This window comes from Tachypleus tridentatus, chromosome 7 (assembly GCF_004210375.1).
Source record: "Tachypleus tridentatus isolate NWPU-2018 chromosome 7, ASM421037v1, whole genome shotgun sequence".
Classification (NCBI taxonomy): domain Eukaryota; kingdom Metazoa; phylum Arthropoda; class Merostomata; order Xiphosura; family Limulidae; genus Tachypleus; species Tachypleus tridentatus.
The window spans coordinates 14,765,008-14,783,172 of NC_134831.1; the positions used below are offsets into that span (position 1 = coordinate 14,765,008).

The window sequence follows — 18,165 nt, forward strand, 5'->3', positions numbered from 1 at the left end:
ATAAGTTAATCTTTATGAAATACAAGCTAAAAAGTAATAATCTACCGCTTGGTTCTATACAAGTTGTTCCATTATATATTTACGTACGTTGTATGTTTGTGTTATAGAAAATCAACAATGAGAATCTTATAAACACAACCAAAACATCTCATTATGGCTGATACAGTTTAACTTATAAACCATATTATGAACAACAAGTAAAAATAATAGTTTTGAAATTAAAGTAAAGAGTAAATCTAAATAAGAAAACTTTCACAGAAGCCAAGCTATTTTACTTGGACTAAGTTCTGTAAACAGTTGAAATAAATAATTTTCCTCAAACTGTTTTTCTCTTCTATTTACTTGTTTGTTGTTCAGCAGTGAACTACACAATGAGCTATCTGTATGTTCTGCCCAACACAGGTATCGTAATAGGACATTTAACGTTAGAAGCCCTCACACTTTTGGTTAAGCCAATGAAAGGGGTTAGAGTGGAGTTTCGCTTCTGCAAACACTGCATGTATTAAAGCTCAGGGGTGGAATACAATTTTTTTTTATCTTATTGTTGTTATGTGTAATAGTTATGTTTCAGGCTAAGAAGACAAAGATATACAACAAAGTGCATACTGTGGACAAACAGAAGTTACTTGTGTTTGTTGAACGTTAGTTAATTGTTTTCTAGAAACTATCTCATTTTGGTAAACATGTTTATATACAAAAGAGAAAAAATACGTTCAAGATACATATATGTAACATGAAATACTTCAGGTACAAGAAAAATCACAAAATACAAAAATTCGCTAGTGTTTATAATCGCTTAATTTTAAATCAACGTCATATTTAAGAGTCTCCCATAGTTAAAGTAAAATTTGTATATTCATTTATTCAACACAAATCTACATCACAGATATCGAAACCTGATATTTAGCGTTATAAACCCGAAGAATTATCGCTGAAGTTAAAGATAAAAACCTCTATCTTGAATAAAAAGTGGCTTTTATTACAAATATGACCTCCATTGAAACACAGATCACACTAGGCCCAGATTCTAATCAAACTTATTAGAAACTATGATCGAAATTTATCGCTTAAGTGAAACAAAGCATCATATTATAAAAACATAATTTGTATGGCATATTGATAAACAAATAAACAGAAACAAAGTATGAGACATCCGCTGCGAAGGAGTATACTAGTATCTCTATGTGAACCCTAACGTTAACCCAATGGTTACCTCCTTATGTATTTTAAAGGCTTGTGCCTCGTTGTCGCAAAATCGCCTTCCGCACTTTGAGGCTGCAGCTGTTTTACAAGAGAGACGGTTAAATTCCACTCTTCGATTAGGGGATTTCCAAGACTTAACGGTGGGTGATTTTAATTACCTGTTTTCCTTTTCGTTCATCAGCTCAAAATTAGGGAGTGATATAAAAAAACAGTTTATTCTGCAGCTGTACGCGAATATCAAAAAAAAAAAAAAAAAAGTCTTTGAGCAAGTACATTAACACTTAGAATAATGTTTAACTCAGAACGTGGCCCGGCATGGTCAGATGGTTAAGGAACTCGGCTCGTAATATGAGGGTCGCGGGTTCGAATTCTCGTCACACTAAACTTGCTCGCCCTTTCAGCTGTGAAGGCATTATATTGTTACGGTCTATCCCACTATTCGTTAATAGAAGAGTGGCCCAAGAGTTGGCGGTGAATGGTGATGATTAATTGCCTTCCTTGTGGTCTTACACTACTAAATTAGAGACGGCTAGGGCAGATAGCCTTCGTGTAACTATAGTTTAAGTGTGTAGAAGACACGTTTGTATCGCAATTCTGAAACAGTGGCGAAGAATGGACGACTGATTATATGCTTTGAACATGTAAATTTATATATATAACGTAATAGTGATCCGTTAAAGGTATTTCTGTCTTCATATTTAAAATAATTACTTAAATAAACCAATGGTTTAAAAACAGTTCCGAATTTAAATTAGGGTTGATTTTGTTATTCAAAATAAATTTGTTTCCTTAATTATGTGGAACGATTACCAATAAACGGTAAAATACAATAAACCATTTCTTTATTTTCAGTTTGTTTACTAGTATTAGGAGTGTCCAAACATTTTAAATAATTCTTAATTAATTAATCAATTAATTGTGCAGGAAACAATGTTTTTGTTTTGTATTTCATCTTAGAAAGAAGAAAAATAACTCACTATGTTATAAGCCTGATGAATTAAATTATAAATTAGGTTCTTTTTAAATTCGAAAAGTTAAAAAAACATCAAAGTAAGAAAACTGTCGTGTAAAAACTGGCTTATGATAACGGTGTCAAAACTTCTACCGAGATTAACAATCTTAGTGTCTAATAAAACTAAGTAAACTATTAACTGTTAGTTCTTCAACTGTAAATCTAATATTTTTATGTTGATTGTTCAGATAGTTTTGAAATTCTTGAGTACCAGATTTATTTTTAAAAACTAAAACAAAACTATTGTCAACATAGTTTAAAAGTTTCAAACTTTGAGGGACAACTTTGATGAAACTTGTTTTCAAGATTATTTGAACAACCAACATGAAAATATTAGATTAAAAAATGTTTCTAAACACTTCATCTCGAGGAATGCATGTAGCAAAGAAATGCTACTGAGTACGAAGGAAAGTTTGTGAAATAATGTTGTAAGATAGCGTGTGGGAAGGAGTGAAAGGTCTCTGTCTGAGCAGACAATTTCCGGTTATAAAATGCTTAGTTTTTCATTTTCACGACGAGTTTGTAAAATCAAACCTGGTATAAAAAAGGTGTTCCATATTTCAGCCTTGTTAACGTTCATTCAAAGAAAAAAGAAACATTAAATTGCTGTTGCAAATATTCCGCTATAGCCAACGGAATAAGTAAGATAATTTTTGTTTTATGAATAATTTATTTTAAAACAATACCGTACAAATGTCCAAGAACAGCATCAACCAATGTTGGATTACCTTCAGGTGACATAACACTGGAGGTGCGTTTGTTCTAATTACAACTTCACTGTACGCTGAAGGATAATTCAGTGGTTCAGCTTTTAGTCTAAACTTGTAAATGGCATTTCCTTTGAGACTAATCTGGCTGGTTTTAGACATCCACGAAGGTTGACCTGCGGGAACGACGAGTGGTACCAGAGCGTCCACTACAGGAGCTGCGTACATACGAGACGACGTAAATGGTGACACACCTGTTAGGTTTACCGTGTCAAGATCTGACAGAGAGGATGAGAATATATAAGCAGTAGTTCGGAATTTTAAAATATCAAACTGAATTAGAAAACGATAGACTTTAAAGTCGTAAATTAAAAATCTTCTCTATCAAATATTAATGTCGTGTAAAAAATCACATTTACGTTTGGTATGTGTAAAAAAAAATACATACGTGCGTGTAAATATAACAGGGTCATTATCTTTATCCCGTAGGCGTAAAAGTTCATATTTCCTCTGATGTGGGATTTTGCTCAAAGCTACATCAGAAATACCTTCATTAGCCCGTCCTGTTTTTGAAGCAGTAGACATAAGGGTTTGGTTTGGTTTGGTTTTTTTTATTTCGCGCAAAACTACACGAGTGCTTCTGCGCTCGCCGTCTCCAATTTAGCATTATAAGACTAGAAGGAAAGCAGCTAGTCATCACCACCCACCGCCAACTCTTGAGCTACTCTTTTACCAACGAATAGTGGGATTGACCTAACATTATAACGCCCTCACGGCTGAAAAGGGCAAGCATGTTTGGTGCGATGGGGATTCGAACTCGCGACTCTCGGATTACGAGTTGAACGCCTTAATCCACCTGGCCAGCTAGTTAACACAACTACCACCGACTCTTGGAATAAATTGCCGGACTAATCTCTGGGACATGACTTTCACCCTTATAGTGCACCCACGGCTCCAAAACTCAAGGCACGATTTTTATTAATCTATTTATTCTTGTTTGGCGGTAACTGGACATTAATCACTAACCCTCAACTCTAAAGTTCGACACGCTAACCACTGGCCTCGCTCACCTCGATGAATCTGTGAAAGTTTAATTTATAATTTTTATAAAACACCTTTAAAGACATGTAGTTTTGAAAAAAAAAAATCCTTCCTTCTCCCAAGTAATTGGAATAGTCGTTACTGACAGTATGGAAATGCTTCTACTTCTGAACATGTTAGTTGTGACATGTAATTGATTTCCAGAAAAAGTGTGAAAATGGATGGGAAGGAAAATATTTGATAAAGATTTGTTTACAGATGAAAAAATTAAAGAAATTGTCTTAAAGAGAATACCAAGTTTTTATTGATTAGAAGATAGATTGGAAATTAGAATTGACTACTAAACGAAAAGGAGTAATGGGAAATTTCCACCTCTTTTGCACGTGAGACTCATAGGATTCAGGTATAGTCCTTATTTCCGAACTGAATATTTGAACTGACTATCGCTTTATAAAAGTCTGGCGTGGGCGGGTGGTTAGGACGACTCGTAATCTGAGAATCGCGGGTTTGAATTCCCCTCACACCAAACGTGCTCTCCCTTTCAGCCATGGAGGTGCTATATTGTAACGATCAATCTCACTATTAGTTGAAAAAAGCGTAGCCCAAGAGTTGGCGGTTGGTGGTGATGACTAGCTGCCTTTCCTTTAATCTTATACTGCTAAATTAGGGACGGCTAGAATAGATAGCCCTTGTGTAGCTCTGCGCAAAATTCATAAAAACAAACGAAAGCAAGCACTTCACAAAATCAAGCTTTAAGTACAGAACAAATTCAGGGACAAAGTTATATGAACCACCTTCTTAGATCTGTGAAAAAAACAGGTAGCTGTTCAAAAATAGTTATAACAAAGATATAATAAAGAGTTATGGCTGAAAGCTGTGATTCTCAAAGGCAACTTAACAAAATTATAAAGTTGTAGTTCTTGCATGAATAAAAACGAAATAAATTTCTAAATGGCAAAGACTAAATTAATAGTCGAATATTACTGATACCAAAATTACGTTAATGGTATAGGAATGAAGTATAACAAACAGTTTGTTTTCGGACATAGTTACACAATAGGATATCTGCATATTGTCCACCCCAAGAATTTGAAATCTGTACTTTAGTGTTTTAATTCCATAAACTTATTGCTGACCCACTTGGGGACTTTCTCAGTAGTGACGAAAAAGTGTGATGGGACGCTATTAAATTTAATTGAAAATAAAATGCGTCCGAGATATTTATTCATCTGTAATTTCATAAGAATCACAATGAATGGAAGTTTCTGTCGGGATGCTTTAGATGTTTTATAAGATTCTTTGGTGTTGACCCTCACAAAAGGCTACCTGCACATAGACGTTTCTAATTTTGAAATGATAGATTAGAAGGAAGGCATCATGTAGCCAACAACACCCACCACAAGCTCAAGGGCTATTCTAATTGAACAGTGGGATTCGATCGTCACTTTTATAACGCCATTTTGTGGCAACGGGAAATGAACCACTTGAATGTAGTGGCTCATCGCCTGGTACATGAACAGGAGAAGAACCAATACAATAAAACATTGAAAGTGTTCTCCATAAAGAAAAATAAATTTATCACAAGAAATCATGAGATTCCAATGTAACACAGACGTCGAAAACAAAACTCAGTGAGAGGCCAAAGTTCACAGTAAACCTATCTTGTCAAAAACTATCCAGTAATAAAAACATAAAGCAAATTAATATCACGAAAAGCAGTTCATTTATCAGCTTTTATATCTATCTTATCTTCCTGACTCTCTTATTTCCAACTGCCAATTTCAGTTTTAGAATCAATATCCATTTGTAGAGCGTCAATATCCCGAACTGTCGTTATTCTGGGTCAAAGCTCAAATGATGTTGGGAATATTGAAATAAATATATGAGTGGCTGCAGTACTCATGTACAAGTTAAACCAGTTGTTAAAACAATTATATTTCATTAAACTGGCTTGAACATAACAGTTCTTGGATGTCCTAAAGTTCTGTGACCTAGTGGGTTAACGATAAGTCAAAAGACTTGGAACCCTAAAATTCGGGGATCGATTGCCTCAGGTAGACAGAGCATATAGCTCAATGTGTAGTTGCTTTTAAAGAACTGCAGAACATATCTTTCGTCTAAGCGCCTGCAAGCAGATATTTCATAATTGCTGTTATAGAAAACGTAATGACATTCCTATACTGCACTGACTGTTATATAGTAAATTATATATTAGAGAGCTTTAACGGCTTAATCGACATAGATAGAGTACAATTCTAGCAAAGGGGAAACGTTAACGTTTAGATGTAAAGTACAATATTATAAAACGTTAAAAAAACTCCTACAAAGACTTCGTTTTCTTTATATTTTGACGAGACTAGTCACTATTTATAAAAGTCTTATATTACCTTGACCTTCTACGTTGGACCACTGAATTACAACATCAACATCGCTCGTGACTCTTCCTATTATTTGAATGTCCGACGTTGAACTGACGCGAATATTGCTACCAGTCTCAATGACAACAGTTGGCAGCCGGCCAGATACAACCTTAACTATTGTACTGGTTGTACTTTCTCGATCGTCTTTGGTCACTTTCAGATTGAAAATATATCTAAAAGATCAGAAATATTTAGTCAAAGTGAGTTAAGTTTAGGATGTTTTAAAAACAAAATTATTATCCTTCGGTTTCATTCAGAAAGTTATTTTAAAAAAACACACCTGAAGTTAATTCAACAACTAAACAATTAGAAATTTATTGGAAAAACAAAACACTTGAAACTGGTTCAACAAATGAACATTCAGAAAGTTGTTGAAAAAACAAAATACTTGAAAATACCAACCATAAAACAGTTAATGTTATTAATAATATACTTGAAAACATACAAAAATCTCACACATTTTCCAACATATCAAGCAAGTTTCTTTAGAGTACCCATATTATTCGTTTAAAACGTTTTTAAATGTTTGTATTGAAAACAATAAGTTTCATGAGAGTTAAAAAAGAAGTAGGTTATTACACGTATCATTCTTATAACAATAATAATGGCTTACAAGAGACATAAGCCGTAATAGCTGTTACGGATACATTACCATGGCTGTGGCTTGAAACTAAGCCATTCTGTTTATATAATACAAACTGGTAAATACTGAGCAATGTTTCTTCTGAAAGTTAAATTTAAATAAATGTTTTATGAACTTGTTTTATAAAAACATGAATTATAATAGTAGCATATGTATAAAGAATTTTATTTCTTCTATTATTTCACAAAAACAATATTATTATGTATATATAATCATCTTCTATAAATATCGCCTTCGAGAGATATAGAACGCTGGAAACCGGGTTTTGATTCTTGTGGTGGGCAGAGCACAGATAACCCATTGTATATCTTTGTCTTAGTTACAAACAAACCTATAAGTATTTCTGAATTAGAATTTCGACTTATAATTTTTTTACATTACTTCTTCTCAATAGATTCTTATAGCTATGTGAAATAACTGGTTCTTGAAGAAAAATTCCTACATGGTCGGATCATGTGATGGCAAAGGAAATACAGTTTATGGTGAATAGTAAATACACGAAGATATAAATTTTCTTTGAAAAATGCTGATACACTTACTTTGCGACTAAAACATCAGTAATAATGTACAGTATCTACATCCATTGCGTTGACAATGTAATTAACTTGTTTCTGGCAAATATAGTTTCCTTTGTTTATTACGAAATGTTATATTATACCTGATTTAATCTTTAACTGTATTTGTATTTCTCTGAATATCCAAAGAGTTTGTTGTAAAAATGAATGATAACAAGTATGATGACTAAACATAAGATCCCAACTGGATGAGTCTTTGAACATGACATAAGATCCTAACTGGATGAGTCTTTGAACACGACATAAGATCCCAACTGGGTGAGTCTTTAGACACGACATAAGATTTCAACTGGATGAGTCTTTGGACACGACATAAGATCCCAACTGGATGAGTCTTTGAACACGACATAAGATCCCAACTGGATGAGTCTTTGGACACAACACAAGATTCTAACTGGATGAGCCTTTGAACACGACATAAGATCCCAACTGGATGAGTCTTTGAACATGACATAGATCCCAACTGGATGAGTCTTTGGACACAACATAAGATCCCAACTGGATGAGTCTTTGGACACGACACAAAATTCCAATTGGATGAGTCTTTGGACACGACATAAGATCCCAACTTGATGAGTCTTTGGACACGACATAAGATTCTAACTGGATGAGTCTTTGGACACGACACAAGATTCCAATTGGATGAGCCTTTGGACACGACACAAGATCACAACTGGATGTCTTTGAACACGACATAAGATCCCAACTGGATGAGTCTTTGAACACGACAACTCCATATGGCAGCGAGTGCTATAACCACTGTGAAAATCAGTGTTTGTGACCACATCTTAAGAAATACTGAAAATCCCTTTTCTAAACTATCATGTTATTATGATTTTTCTAACATTGCAATATCATGTTCTACATATTATGATCAATCATTTAAAAAGTTATAAACTGACTGTTATTTGAACTTGAGCAAACCGTTCGAGAAAACCAATGAACCAATTCTAATGTTACCAGCAAAGTTTCGAGAGTTACTGACAAAGGAAGCGTTACAAACAGAGGTTGTGTGATGACGAGAAACTCACTTGAAGTAAAAATGTATTCTCAAGATGGCTGGTATGGTATTAACACTTTAATTAAAATAAAGTACAGAACAATGTTCCGACCTTCCAAGGTCATCTTCAGATTAATAAAGAGAGAGTTTGCAACTGAACGTTGCCGGACACATGTCTTAGGGACGAGAGTATAAACGAGTACGGAATTATAAGGGGCGTTGCAGTTACATGTTAATTTATTAATTAATTGAGGTATACAAGTGTTCCTTTATTTTGGTTTTAGTTGCTGTATAAGTAGGGCTTTCTTTGATTTTGCGTTTCTTTATATTTGTTTCCGTAGTTAGAATCTGGATGTTTTCTATGGTTATGTTGTGTTTATTTGATTTGCAGTGTTCAAACACGTGTGAAGTTGTTTTTTTTTTAGTGTGTTCTATATTACTAGTTTCCATTTTTCTGCTTGTTTCTCCAATATAGAAGTCATGACAGTTGTTGGATTGTATTTTATAAATTATGTTGGTGTTGTGTTTGTCAGTGTAGTTTTTACATTGTACGAACTTAAGTTTTCTACCTGGTTTTTGAATAAATTTGATGTTTACTGGAACGGTGTGTTTTGTTATAAGTTGTTGTTTTTTTTCCAAATGCTGGTTATTTTTCCGCTAATGTCAAGAATATTTGGTATGCGGCAGTGTAAGGTTTTGTAGTTTGTTGTATCTTGGGATTTATTGTTGGTCTAGGTGTGTGCGTATATTTTTTTCAACGGTTTTTAGTGGAAATTTGTTGATGTTGATGAAGTGTTGTTTTATTTTGTTTATTTCATCGTTAATTTTATCGGGTGAACATAGTTTTGTGGCTGTGTTTATTTGGTTTCTTAATATGTTGAGTGTTTGTTTTGTTTCATGTCCTGAGTCCCATGGAATGTATAGTCCAGTATGGGTAATTTTTCTGTTAATTTTTGTTTTGAATTGTGTATTGGTTCTTGTAATCTTGAGGTTAAGAAATGCTATTTGGTGAGTTTTTCCTGTTCACAGGTGAACTTAATGTTGGGTTGAATCGAGTTAACGTGGTAGAAAAATCTAAGTGTGTGTACTGTAGATGTGAATCCAGCAATTATATCATCAACATACCAGTACCAGTGTAGTTGTGGGTGTAAGGCTGAATTCATCGCTTGAGATTCAATCTGTGTCATAAAAATGTTGGTTAGAACTGGTGACGCGGATTGCCCATGCTTAGACTCTTTACCTGTTGGTAGTTTTGGTTATTGGACATACAGTTAGTTTTGGTGGTAGTGAATTCTATAATTAGGGTTGCTGATTGGTTGCTGGGGATGTGTATCAATGTGTTGTGGTCATGGATATAAAGTTCTAAAACTACTTACAGGCTTAAGTTGTTGGAACTTCTGTAAAGAGGAAGTTTACATCAAAACTGGCCACTAAGGCTTTATGATTCAGTTGATTATGAATAAATTTAAAGTTAAAAGAGTCTTTGAAAAAGAAGCCAACTAATGTTAGATATTTAGAAAATGTCCACGCGATATATTTACCAAGGTTAAATGATTTACAAGTCGACTTTATAGGTCGTAGTGGATAATCGGGTTTGTGAGGTTTGGGAATGGTTGTGGTGTACGAGAGTCGGTCCTGCGTAGGTAAAAATAAAGGTTTTTGAGATTTTTTTTTTCATTTGTAGTAGTATTTTGTTCAATTGTTTCTATTGGATTTTTATGTATTAATTTACATTTGTTTGTATCTGAGATGATGTTGTTTCTTTTTCGAATGTATTCATTTGTGTTCATTATAACTATAGCATTGCCTTTATCTGCTTTTACAATTTTGATGTTGTCTTTTTTAGGTTGTTTACATAATTAATATCTTTTCATGTGAGGTTGTTTATTTTAGTTTTCTTTTCTGTCAAATTATGTTGATGGCTTTGCATAAAAATTCTTTGAAAAAGTTGTCTAAGGTACTGTTTTGAGGTGTTTCGGGAAAATACATATTTTCAGTTCTACCTGGAAAGATAGGTTGTTGGTTGTAGATATAACTGTTATCGAAGTTGTTTCCTTTCTAGTAGTTGTTTGCCGTTGTTTTGTTGGTGTTTTCGGGTTGTGTAGAATGGATCATTAGTCTTTCAGCTAAGTCTTCCAGACAGGTTTTCATTTCGACAGATAGGATATTTTTAGGTGTTATTTCGAAGTTGAGTCCTTTGTTGAGTAGATGTATCTTTTCATTGTATGTTAAATCTGTTAATTATGAGGTTTATTGATGGTTCGCCATTTTGGCGTTTATTTTGTTGTTGGCATTTTAGTTTATCTAGTTTTTTGTAATAGCGGATCTTGTTTTCCTTGTTGTTTTTACTTTATACCTATACTAATTAATAACCTAACATCTAACAGCAACGCCCCCTTCAATCCCCTACCCGTTTACATTCTCGTCTCAAAGACATGTGGCCAGAAACGATCAGTTGTTCTGTACATAATTTTAATTAATGTGCTAATACCCATACCAGCCATCTTGAGAATAACAACAGAGGTTTTGCATTTATATATATTTATAACACATAGAGTAAAGAATTCATAGCAGTTGGAGAAGTCGTCAATCCCGAATAAATAGATAAAAATGAGGCTCTTCACACACATATAATTTATTTAGAATCTAATACTATTTCACCCCCAAAGTTCCTTCCTAAAATAAATATTGAGACTGACCTCATGAGACTTATTAAAGTTTCATGAGAGTAACAACACAATTTATCCAATAACGTTTAGTGTTCCTTCAAAAGTGGTGGGGCCCGGCATGGCCAGGTGGGTTAAGGCGTTCGACTCGTAATCCGAGGGTCGTGGGTTCGAATCCCGGTCGCACCAAACATGCTCGCCATTTCAGCCGTGGGGGCGTTATAATGGATGGTCAATCCCACTATTCGTTAGAAAAAGAGTAGCCAAAGAGTTGGCGGTGGGTGGTGATGACTAGCTGCCTTCCCTCTAGTCTTACGCTGGTAAATTAGGGACGGCTAGCGCAGATAGCCCTCGAGTAGCTTTTCGCGAAATTCAAAAATAAACAAAGAATCATAAGTGGTGAAGCTATCACAATAACGACAACATTCTGAAATGCTCCACTTACGTGTCAGGTAGAAGGGAACCTGGTTCCACTAACAGGACAGGTTTACTTGTCAGATTTCCCGCAAGAGGGCACTCAATAGTGTAATTTTGTTGAAAACACGACCATTCATATTGCATGTCATCAGGAGTATTACTGGGGTCAAAGGAATAAGAGCCATCTAGTGAGAATCTCTGCATATTCCCTACTGACAGATTGCATGAGTTTATTCTTCCTTGGAGAGGTTCCATTGCTACACGAAACGTGTGATACACTTCTCTTTTTACAAATCCATCTGATCCATTCACAACAACTATAAAAACAACATAAATCAATAATTAATATTTAAATTTAAGACTCCCAGTACTCTAACACAACAACTGTAACAGATAATTCTGACTTATTACTACTTTATAAATTATTATTAAAAAAAAAAATAATAATAAAATATATAAAAATTTGGAATCTATTCAGATTCATTTCGTATTAAAATCGAGAAAATGTGATTATGGTATTTTAGGTTGTTCTTTAAATGTGGTTTGGGTTGAGCATGTTCCCCAATGCTCGAAAGACATTGTGTACTTTTTTTATAGTAAAGCCACATCGGGCTATTTGCTGAGCCCACGGAGGTGAATCGAACCCCTTATTTTAGCGTTGTAAATCCGCAGACTTACCACCATACTAGCAGGGGACACGAAAGAAGTAACTTTGTGTGAAAACTGTTTTAACCTGTTCATTGTTTTTTTTTTATAAGGAGATATTTCAAAAACACATTATTTTTACTTTATACAAATAAAATAAAAAAATGTAAGTGAAGCACACCTGATAAGTATTACACATTAAAAAGTTCGGTTTTAATTTTGTATTAAGTAGATATCTCGCTCTGATTTGAAATGAAAAAAATGAACATAATATAAAAATACATAAACTTTAGATTTTAAACGAGAAAAACGAAATTCTATTCGTTCTAACACTATGAAAAGTTTTTTTTTTTTGTTTTAAATTTCGCACAAAGCTACTCAAGGGCTATCTGCGCTAGTCGTCTCTAATTTAGCAGTGGAAGACTAAACAAATGGTAGTGAGTTTTGGTTTGAATTTCGCGCAAAGCTACACGAGGGCTATCTGCGCTAATCGTCCCTAATTTAGCAGTATAAGACTAGAGGGAAGGCAGCTAGTCATAACCACCTGCCGCCAACTCTTGGGATAATCTTTTACCAACGAATCTACCGTCACATTATAATGCCCCACAACTTAAAGAGCGAGCACGTCTGGTATGACGTGGATTCTATCCCTCGACTCTTAGATTATGAGTCCAATGTTCTGACCAATTGGCTATGCCTGGCCTTACAAAGAAGATTAGGAATATAGAAAAATGAATAACTACCACATATGTTTTATTATTATTTTACGCAAAGCTTTTCAGAGGGGTGGGGTGTCTACTCTGGCCATCTCTGATTTTGAAGTGTTACTCTAGTTGATAAGAATTTGGATGATTGTTATTAAGCAAAAAACAACATCTTAGGCTATTTATGTTTTACCCACCGCAGGTACGAAACCCGATTTCTTTTTCTAGAGGTCAGCATATTTTAATAAAATGTTTATATTGCATTGCATGAACTTCTAATTTAAAACAAAACAGGTTTCTATTCTTCTATTAAAAGTGACTTATAATACATTTTATTATTTCAAATAAACTTCTTAGTAATGTTTTAAGGATTACAATTATAGTGTTAATGTTTTTTTTTACAAAATAGCTGTTTTAAAATTACATATTGTTACCATGCCGTTTTAAGTTAACTCAGCCGTTTTTCAAATATGGTAAGTTCAGTGTTGACTCGGTTTTATGTGTGCTTCATTGATGATATGTTTCTGATAGAATTCATGTTAGTGATAAGATAAGGTTGTTAAGCGACTTTCGTCTCTTGTTTTTTAAACAAGTTTTCAATTTTAACAACGTTATAATATGGTGATAATACAGTGCCTTAACACTGCAATTTTTTTCCAAGGAGTTTCCTTAGATACGTGTGTCATATGATTTGATTAACCATTATAGATTAGCAGAGATTATTGATATACAAGTTTGACATAAATCAAAATCAAAAATCATAATGTTCGGCCTGGCATGGCCAGGTGGTTAGGGCGCGCGACACGTAATCTGTAGGTCGTGGGTTTGAATCCCCATCGCACCAAATATGCTTGCCCTTTCACCCTTGGAGGCGTTATTATGTGACGATCAATCCCCCTATTAGTTGGTAAAAGATTAGCCCAAGAGTTGGCAGTGGGTGGTGATAGCTAGCTGCTTTCCCTCTAGTCTTACACTGCTAAATTAGGGACGGCTAGCGCAGGTACCCCTCGAGTAGCTTTCCGCGAAATTCGGAAACAAAACAAACATCACAAAGTGTTCAATTGGTAAGTAACTTTCTATCTAGTTAACTATCTCTCTGTGTGTATGTATATAATGAAACAGTTGTGAACTGTATGTTACATTCTCACAAGAGTTAGGTTTCTACTCCTTACTTGCTATAATTAATATTAATTTTCATTTACTATTCTATGGAATACAATTCTTACCAGTGACAGTAATGTTGTACACATATCCACCACGAAGAACTCCTTTGGATAGAGTGACAGACTTCCCTGTGAAGCCAGCTAATCGAATCTCAGAACTATTTATTGACCATGAATACTGAAAATTGTAAAACATGAGAACTCAGAGCCTTTTTAAGTCAATTACGGTCACTTAGACCTAATAAACACTTCAGTACAGTAAAGAATGCTAGGTGAGTATATATATAAACTAAATAAAGGTTAAGAGTGGTCTAGAAGTTAGCGTGTGAGGCTCCAATGCACGGGGGAGCCAAGATTCGATTCTGAGGATGGTGGAGACGCTCTTCACTTGAGACGCGTTATAGAAGTGAAAATCAGTCTCGTTATTCGGTTCAAAGTACCTGGTGCTTCCAACTGAATTTTCTCCTTCTGATCAATAGCTAAATTAATGGTCTATAGATGGGACAGCAGTAAATCTATGGACTTACAACAATCAAATCCGGGGTTCGATTCCACACGTTAGCATGACATAACCTTGTTCTAAAAACGAATAAACAATCTTCAAAATAATGGGCGGCTATGCCTAAACCCAAACATTGGGCGTTCAGCCAGTTTGTTATATGAGGTGTCGTTTAGGATAAAAGTTCCAGGTACATTTTAACTCATTTTTTGTTGTTGTTGTTGTTAGTAGGAGGTGATGACAAAAGACATCATATCTCTTAATATTTTAAAAGAACTAAGGTGGGTGTAACTACTTCGACATAAAAGTCGAATTAATGTTGTTGAATTCAATAAAAGCGTAAGAAACCGTGGGCAAGAACTAGAATTGTAATTTTCAACCTAAACAGCAAGTTATGAGACATATGATCTAAGAGTGAGAATCAGCGACCCCAAACACTCAGACTATTTTGTTTTTGTTTCTTTCAATTTAAGCAAAACGCTACGCAATGGGCTGTCTGTGCACTGCCCTCTACAGGTATTGAAAACAGATTTGTAGTATTGTATGTCCGCAGACGTACCGCTGTACCACTGGGAGAAAAAATTCAGACATAGTACCCCTAATTTAAAATTACTGACCGGACTGAGAGTCGCTAAACAACAACGCTCGCCGCCTACGTGGCTACTTTTAATAACAAATAACAGGATTGACTGTCACAGTTGTACTGACTGACAGATGAAAATGCAGAGTATTTCCAACAGCATAACGTGGCTCAAACCTTGGACCTTCCGCCCCTCAATCGGACATCTTTAATCACTAGACAATATCCAGCCTCTGGTAGAAATCATTTCTACTTATTATACTAAATTGTTAACATATGTCTGGCAACCCTTGTATTTATACGCATACACGACAAAAATAAGATAAACACGTGTGAAACTTTAGTGTTTTTTTTTAACCCGTTGTCATACTGTAAGCTATATAATACATATGCATTTCTAAATATTCATATAAAGTAAAAGCATAACACAGTGTAATAGTTAGTAATGTGTAGCATTGTCGAAGGAGATTTTCAAATGTCAGTGTTCCGTGTTAATTTTCAGTTAACAAAGGCGCCCTACGGCCAAAACCATCTTGACCAACAACAAGAGATTACTAAATATCTAGAGAATGATGTGTGTGTGTTTTTATAGCAAAGCTACATTGGGCTCTCCGCTGAGTCCACCGAGGGGAACCGAAGATGTAATTTAGTTTTAAAAAAAATTCAAATCCAATTGTTCAGCATTTATAAAAGATTTGGATACAAAGTTGCCTCATCTGCATTTAATATCTGCAATGAATTATAAATGTTAAGACTGCATGGACTTACAAATATCTAGACGAAAGGTGAAGAAAATTTAACTTTACCCTATCCTAATAAGAAAAAAAATTAGGCGTGGAAGTTTATTCGTAGAGCAGAGTCACGTGACGGTCCGACGAAAGCCAATCAGGCTTGCAAAAGGAGAAAAACTATATGCTCCAAACACAATCCCATTGCACGTAAGTAATAACCCTTTAACCTATATTACCATCATAACAAACTAACATAGAAAATGCTTACATCATAATAATCCAAAAGGTAAAATTATTACTAGAATTACAGTACTTAGTTCACCTGCGATACATAACATTAGAACAAAAACACCTGATAATGAGTAAGTAAATGAAACAGTGATTATCCAACTGATATTAGACGTGACGTAGAATTAGTTTACGTTTGAACTCAGCTAAGTACTTTCTTTACTTGACTAATATGGAAAAACCTACTTGGAGCTCAACCAGTTGTGAATTTCCGGTTAATGTTTCAAGGCGAGATTTATGATTTTTCAGACAACTGTTTGAAAATCAAAACATATTTTGCTTCATTCACGTACCTCAATCTTTGATTCTAGTAAGTCAATGCTGTTACATATTTCTACGTTGGCTTCAAACGTATTGTCTTTCTGGGCGCTTACAACCTTTCTTCCATGGATTGTAACAGCCAAAGGAGACGACTTGATTCGCCTTATGCGGAGCGTGGCAGGAACCTTAGTCTTATGATGGAATCTATTTTCACCTGATGCTAGTATAATATAATCGATTCCTGCGGTTAACTGAAAAACAGGTTAACAGTCGTTGCATCTGTTTTAAAAATACACAGAATGCACTGAAATGTTGGTCACCAAAAACAATCAGAAATGTGCTCTAAATGTAACTCTACAAAAATAAATTGAAATGTGCTATAACTATGGTCAACAAAAAGAAACAGGAATTTACTGTAATGTGGGTAACAAGAACATACAGGAATACAATGTAAGTGTTGGTCAACAACAATATAAAGGAATATACTGTAACCGTTAGACAACAAAGACAAGCAGAAAGGTACTGTACTGTAGTCAACAAAAACAAACATAAATATGTTATAACTGTGAGTCAAGAAAAAACAAACAGAAATATACCACAACTGTGAGTTAAAAAAAAAACAGAAATATACCACAACTGTGAGTTAAGAAAAAATATGCTGCAACTGTGAGTCAACAATAGTAAATAAGAATGCAATATAACTGTTGGTCAACAAAAACAAAATTTTCATGTTTCATTAAAGATTTAAAGTGCAGATTAAAACGATTGCTGAAAATACTATTCTATTATTGTTCTATTTACTTTATTTATAAAGTTATTTCTTCAACAGATAAAATCTTTTCAGACTTCCCTGATAAATTTAACAAGTTATCTTACAAATATTGTCAGTAAATCAAACATACATAGATTTATACATACCTCTCTTTTTTGTTAAAATCGTTTATATTTTTGCTATATGAAAAAATAACTTAATTATTAACTTTTTAGCTAATTATTGTAAGGCTGGGAATCAAAACATTTTAACATTAATATAAAAAATAATTAATGCAAAAATTATTACAAGTTATTAATCAAAGGTTAATAAATTATTTGTTTACTACACTAAAATGGAATCCATTAGTGGCTAGTTAAAAGGAAAAACATGAAAAGACCTTCAGGTAAACACATTGTATTATCGCATGCAGCGGTCTGAAATGTCCTGCGTGTAGAATTTATTTTCACAAAATACATCTAACACATTTCTGTAAGAACAGAATGTTGTCACGAAAGGTTAAACTATTTTTTTATTGTTCGCAATTTAAAAGCATGAACCTCTGCAACAAGCCGATTACCATAAGCTTGTTTCGGAAAAAAAACAACTGTTAAACATGTTTTTCGAAATTCGAATACTTAGAAATACCACTCAAGAGAAAGAATTACGACAATCAAAAACGAATGTAGTTTTGCAAAAAAAGTGAAACAATTTCAAAAATGTTTTATGTAATTTCGACATCAAAGTTGTTGTTTTCCATCTGATTGAAGTATATATATTTTTTTCTATTGCCTTTATCGTTAAGGTGAAATTATTCATAAGTTGACAACTTAAATCTTATGCTGTCAGAGTTTATGAC

The 18,165-nt window shown here is 34.1% G+C and overlaps 1 protein-coding gene across 2 annotated transcripts in view; it reads right to left on the reverse strand.

The window, feature by feature from the left end:
- The window catches only part of LOC143255177 (uncharacterized), an 83,679-nt gene that overhangs the window by 38,352 nt on the left and 27,162 nt on the right, over nucleotides 1-18,165 (reverse strand). For both annotated transcript variants that reach the window (XM_076510430.1, XM_076510429.1), the window contains exons 8-12: nucleotides 16,588-16,806; nucleotides 14,260-14,374; nucleotides 11,713-12,001; nucleotides 6,351-6,556; nucleotides 2,944-3,200 (exon numbers count right to left, since the gene is read on the reverse strand). In XM_076510430.1, the coding sequence (XP_076366545.1) occupies nucleotides 2,944-3,200; nucleotides 6,351-6,556; nucleotides 11,713-12,001; nucleotides 14,260-14,374; nucleotides 16,588-16,806 (1,086 nt within the window). The remainder of the gene's footprint in view (nucleotides 1-2,943; nucleotides 3,201-6,350; nucleotides 6,557-11,712; nucleotides 12,002-14,259; nucleotides 14,375-16,587; nucleotides 16,807-18,165) is intronic.